The sequence below is a fragment of the Carya illinoinensis genome, chromosome 1 (assembly GCF_018687715.1).
Source record: "Carya illinoinensis cultivar Pawnee chromosome 1, C.illinoinensisPawnee_v1, whole genome shotgun sequence".
Classification (NCBI taxonomy): Eukaryota; Viridiplantae; Streptophyta; class Magnoliopsida; order Fagales; family Juglandaceae; genus Carya; species Carya illinoinensis.
Window position 1 is genome coordinate 38,583,933 of NC_056752.1, and position 6,419 is coordinate 38,590,351.

General features: G+C 37.3%; 1 protein-coding gene across 1 annotated transcript; it reads right to left on the reverse strand.

Annotated features, from left to right (window-relative positions):
* Positions 1–4,183: 4,183 nt before the first annotated feature.
* LOC122302604 (GDSL esterase/lipase At4g16230-like) lies at positions 4,184–6,027 on the reverse strand. The gene is given in 6 exon segments (XM_043113938.1): positions 4,184–4,399; positions 4,496–4,759; positions 4,858–5,069; positions 5,072–5,102; positions 5,509–5,639; positions 5,778–6,027. Coding segments are annotated over 6 exon segments (1,104 nt in total).
* Between the last annotated feature and the right edge of the window lie 392 nt (positions 6,028–6,419).

A 6,419-nucleotide genomic window follows, 5' to 3' on the forward strand; every position in this document is an offset into this window, starting at 1 on the left:
AGCCCTTCCTCCAAAAACAACTTGATAACCTTTTGTAGCTTTTCATCCTTAGTGTAGGCAGCTTTCTAGTTGTTTACCCATTCTATAGATGGAAATGCAATTAGCATTAGGGTTCCCTTCTCCTTCCTTGATAGTGCATCCATCACCTTATTCTCAAGCCCCTTTTTGTACTCCACCTCAAAGTCATAACCAAGCAACTTAGAGTTTTTGTTGCATGAGAGTCCCTATCTTTTGGTCCAATAAATGTTTTAAGCTTTGTTGGTCTGTTTTGACCACAAAAAGGCTTGTCCCAAGAGATATAGTCTCCATCTATTGATGGTTGAAACCAAAGAGTACAGTTCCTTCTCGCAGGTGAATAAAACTAGTGATTTTTCTTTCAAGGCTTGACTGTAAAAGGCTATGTATCTACCTTGTTGCATCAATACAACCACAATAGTGTTTCCTGATGCATCACACTCAATGGTGAAAGGCATCGAAAAGTTAGGGAGTGCCAACATCGGGGGTTGAGTAACAGCCTTCTTCAATCGATGGAAAGCCACATTGGCCTCCTCGCTTCACACAAAGTTATCATTTTTTAACATTCTGGTTAATGTTGTTGTAATGCCTTCGTAACCTTTAATAAATCTGCGATAGTACCATGTTAGGCCTAAAAATCCCCTTAAGGCCTTTAGGGAACTAGGAAATGGCCACTCCTTCATAGCTCTAAGTTTTTTAGGATCTGCCCTGACTCCTCCAGCTAAGATTAAATGCCCCAAATAAGCTATCTCATTGCATCCAAAACAACACTTGGACTGCTTTGCATACAACGTGTGCTATCTCAAAATCTTTAGGGTCTTTTTCAAATGATTTTCATGCTCCAAAGCTGTCTTACTGTAAATCAAAATATCATCATAGAAAACTAAAATGAACTTTCTTAAGTTAGGGCGAAATACCTCATTCATTATGTTTTGGAACATGGAGGGGCATTAGTCAATCCAAACGGCAACACTAGGAACTCATAGTGCCACTCATGAGTCCTAAATGCTGTCTTGTGCATGTCTCATACTTAACTCAAATTTGGTGGTAGTCAGACCTTAAATCTAGCTTAGAGAATATGGTGGCCCCATGCAACTCATCCATAAACTCTTCCACCACGAGTATGGGGAACTTGTCCTTAATTGTGAGATTATTTAGCCCCCTGTAGTCCACACATAACCACCAAATATCATTCTTCTTTCTAACCAACTGCACGGGTGAGGAGTACGGACTTTGTTATATCACACCAAAAGATAGGAGTTCCTGCACAATCCTCTCTATTTTGTCTTTTTGACAATAAGGGTACCGGTAAGGCCTCATGGATATTGGTTTTGTGTTAGGGATTAGGTTAATGGCATGATCATGGTTTCTTGGTGGTGGTAGTCCTTTTGGTTATTAAAAGACATCACTAAATTGGTGTAAAAGGGGTTGTAGGGATAATGCATCTTCATTTATAGCTTGGTATACACAATCTGGTTCCCCTTGTAGCTTTTGTAGAATGATTCCTTTTTTTTTTTTTTTTCCACCCATGAAACTTATTTACAGATCCTTCTTCAATCAATTGAGCTGCAACCAAACCTTTTAGCAAGGTCTCAAACCTTGCTTTATATTCTTTCACTGTATTAGTTTGTCTCAACCTAGTAAAAGCCTCTATTGGGTCGTCATATGCATTGGAGCCGAACCTAACTAACAAGGCTTTAACAAAAGAATCTCAGTTAAGGATTTGTCCACTCTTCTTTAGGTTTTGGAACCAAATGAGGGTTTTACCTTTCATGTGAAAAGAGACTAGCCTCAATTTGTTCTGTAGTAAGGTATTATGAAAACTGAAAAACTGATGGACTTTGTAAACCCCACCTACAGGGTCTTCACCATGGAAAAGCTGAAAGTCCAATCTCACAATCTTGGCATGCACTTCACCCATGTTATGTTGCTGTTGCTGGGGGTAGACAACAACATCTCTGTTCTGCACATCATTCGAGGACTCACCATTGCTGCCATCTTGGTTCTTTTTCTGTGGCTCCACTATTAAAGCTGCGAGTTGCTTGACTATTGACTCATTTTGCCTTTCTAATGCTAGCATCTCAATTTCAAGGTTCCGATACTACGATTCTAGCTTTTGATATTGTGAATCAGTAAACTTTTTTAAGGCATTGAGCCCATCCTATAATTGATTTAATCTTATACCATATGCTGTTACTTATATCTAGATAACATAGAGACTAGTGTCTCTCTGATACCACTTTGTAACAAACCAATTAAAACAGGGAAAGATCACATAAAGAAATGGTTGCTCACTTCGAGGGGAGTGCCTCTTGAGAGAAAATAGGTCAAGGAAATATAGGGTTTTTGATATTTGATTTCAGATGCCCTTACAAGTTGTTTCCTCGATACAATATAGCTACTACTGTTGCCTATACCAGGCTTGGGCCGAACATAAGTTAACTAAGGATCCACTTGATGAAATTAAAAGAAGTAAATAAAACATGGCTTTGTTAATAAAACATGGCTTTGTTACTAATAGATTAGTCCATTATATGACCCAAACCAACTTAAATAAAATAAACCCAAATGATGGCCCACACTAAACCTACCTGCATACTAAGTACAACTTAAAGTAAAAGACTCAAACTATTTGACTAAAAAGTAAAGTACTTCACATGTGAGAGCTTTGTATCTCCTTCCCGATTCTCATGTCTTCTTACTTGTGACAGTAGAAACCCTAGATCTCTTTGTACTCAATCCCAAACTCAGCTAGTTACATACTTATGATGTGAGTTGAAAATTATTTCCCAGTCTTTGCATCCAACAAGAGTAATTTGAAAAACTAATTCACATTGTTTGCAACCAACAAGAGCAAGTTGAAAATTATCAAAAGTTATTCCTAGCATAAAAAATATATGTGTCTGCAAAACAAACAAATAATAACTTCAGTCAACACAATCAAAATTCAGTCACAAACTCTACTGTGGTGTATACTCTTGCCGATCAAGTCTAAGGACCATTTGAGCAAGCCTAATTTCTCTTATACCTAGTCCAGTGATGACATATAAGTTAGGGCAATTTGAATGTGTGACAAAGAGAGAAACCTGGCATCGACAAGGGCTTTTGTTATATTTGTCAGCAGAAGTCTGAGAAGGGAAAGGTTCTGCCTAGGTAAGAGAAAGAAAGGAAAAGGAATTTAACTGACGTGGCACACTATATCAGTTTGTGGGATTCTTTTGTATCTCTAATACTTCTAATAAAATAAACTTATAAGAGTTTTGCTATATACAAGCAACGTTGCGTACTAATCTGCGTATCAATACTAATTCCTTCATATTTAAAATTTAAATTAGCACTATTTTCAATAAAATCTATTTTTTGACCAATCACATTAGATTGGTGCACATATTAGTACACAATTATGCTTGCAACTAGATTTTTCCAACTTATAATCCTACTCCTTCTGCACCCACATACAGGCAAAATGCCCACCCATCTCCTAACCCATTCTAATTAGCCGAGTTGGTTGGATTGTGGAAGCCTACCGCCTAGTCCTAATGGTGGTATTATCAAAATCCCTCAAACACCTTGATGTTGTTATAAACAACTAATTTAGCAAAATTATCTTACAAATTGGTTTTCAAAATTAATAAGTCTTCAAAATTAAAGTATATGCTTACTCGTTAAACTTCCCACATTACATGTAATTTCTCTCATATTCCTAGTAGCCATTGCTACAAGTGTAATGCTAAAATCACTTAAAGACTCCACCAAATAAAAGCATGGTTTATGCCCTCCATATTATTATTTCGTGAATTCTCTCCATGTTTAAATCATTAGCCTTGCGCGGATTTATTGGGCTCCCCACAATAAAATATTTTGGAAGAAAGGAAAGGATTAAGTTGTCGTTGGCTATACATGAGATGCAACTTGTTCATCCCCCTTAAGCATCAGCTCTAGCTCGAAACTACACAACCATGGCAAACATGTACTTCCACTTGAAACAGAGAAAGATGTGTGTTGGATATAATAAGCTTGGTAATGACTATTCTTGGGGGTACTTTGACTATATTTAAGTGATAAATTTCTATAAAGCATGGTCCTTTTATTGTCATTCAAACAGTACAAAATCTCCTACTAAATCTTGCTCAATTATCCTCTGAATCTGTCCCAATAAGTCATTAGATCACAATTCTGCCAGTTGCCTAATATTCATCGGAGTTATGTCATTAGAATCACCATCCATGAGACGCGTGACAATGATGACATTGGCAGCATCAGTAGGATGGTATGGATCCGAAAACACATACTTTGATCTATCCATACAAACTTGTGATGAGGGACCACATGGGACCATGCCCCCAAATCTCCCAATAAAATAGCAGCATGAGAAATTGGCATTCTTAAAATTTGTTAAACAAAATAGAAGTGTCAATTTAGGATAACAAAAGTGCATATTCAAGGTAATCTAATGTGAACTTGCAATAAAATCTACAACATTCCCACCATATGATATGAAGTTTTGCAGGATATCAGCTACAATGTGGTAGACATCTGCATAGACAAATTTGGATCCCTGAAGATTTGTGCTGAGGTTTGTGATAAGGCTTTTCAGCTGTGCATTGAATGATTGAGCTAAATGGTTTGGAAAATCAACACAATTGTCTCCTGTAGTTGGATTTAGATCTCTCTGATATGGTATACACCCAATAGGTCCTACATTTGCCACAACAAGCTTTCTAGCTCCCAAATCATAGAGTCTCTAAATCATAATTAGACATGTTAAGAGTATATTTCATGTGAGCTATTTTTTTGGAGAAACTTGACTTGATTGAACATGCTAGATTCCTCAATATTTACTGTTAGTTGTAGTCTGTATCTGGAAATCATGGTGCCAACAAACACTTGTGGAGAAACTAGCTTTTGTTCAGCAATTGAAATGACTGGTGTTAGGTAGTTATTGATGAAATCATTCGAGCCAATTGTGACTGAGAAGAGAGCTGTTCCAAACAAGTTTAGGGCTGCAAGAGCACCAATGCTCCCTATTATATCTTGCCTGGTATTTGCAAATTATCTAGCTGTGCGTCCAGGTTGATTCTACCTCCCTATTCATCACATGCAAATTTACACAATAATGTAAAAGTAAAGCTATAGATAGTTGTACATCCAAAACACTGGAGACACTAGCAGGGCAGTTCAAAGTCTTGATTTTGAATTATGTTTTCAACAAAGATATGACAATTAATTTCGACATTTGAATGGTGCAATCAATTAGTTTTACTTGGAAGTTTATCGCTTTAGCTTCTTCAATGATCATTGAACTGCTTAGGGGGAATAGTAGTATGAACATCCAGGGAGAAAGAAAAGAAGTCTTCAAACTCCAAGAAACTTAAAATGTTATAAAGTCATTCATAGTTAAAACCCATTATCAACTTCAGTAGAAATGAAAACACAGATGAAATTACTGAAAAGAAAAGAAAAAAAAAAAGAAGAAGAAGAAAGAAACCTTACAAAGATCTTTCCAGTCTGATTAAGAATACGACCCCGGCCTGAAGCATAATTGACACCCTGGAGAACCACAGATCTTGTTGTAGTGGGAGCCAAGTAGGGAGGAGTGAAGTCTTTGAAACCCAATTCTTGACCTGGTGAGAAAATTTTGAAGAATGATAAAAAAAAAAAAAAAACTAGAAAACACGCCACGAACAATTTACATGGTATTGCTACAACTAGTAGTTTATGGGAAGTTGCACTAAGAAAATAAAAGGAGTACCAATACTTGCCCACGATGTCGAAAATTGTTCTTCCATTTGTGAATCTTCCTGTAGGCATTCCAAAATCAATCCCATTGGGAATAATATTAGCCCTGGAGAGTGTTGGAATGTAGTTATAGTTCCCAGCCTCAACCAAGGAATCCCCAAAAACAAAATTAGCAAGAACAGTCTTTGCAAAGCAGATCTGAACCAGGATAGAGACTGTCAATATGCCCGGCATGACCTGAGCAATGATTTGGTTATCCAACACGAAACCCATTACAAGCAATACAGATACCATAAATCCATTTATAGATGCTCTTTCAGTTGTAAACTTGTTGGGCAATTTGAGCGCGGCCTTATCCTCTAATGCAACTAACAACCTATAAGAGGCAAGAGAAACTATTGAAGAATGTAGTGACTAAAACAGTGTTGAATCAACCCAAGTGTGAATGCAAATGATGTATAGCTGCTGCACATGCACCGTTTGGTATTTTGTTGTATTAGGCACCAACTGCTGCCACCAAATCACCCACATGATTTCTGCAGCAAATTTGTGCACCGAAATAAGCCTCCCTCTTGGTCAATAAGTGTGGGAGTTTGTCCCCCATGGCTCCTCCTATAAAAGAAGGTTGTGTGCTGAACATTAAAATTATCCTCACTGCGGTGAGA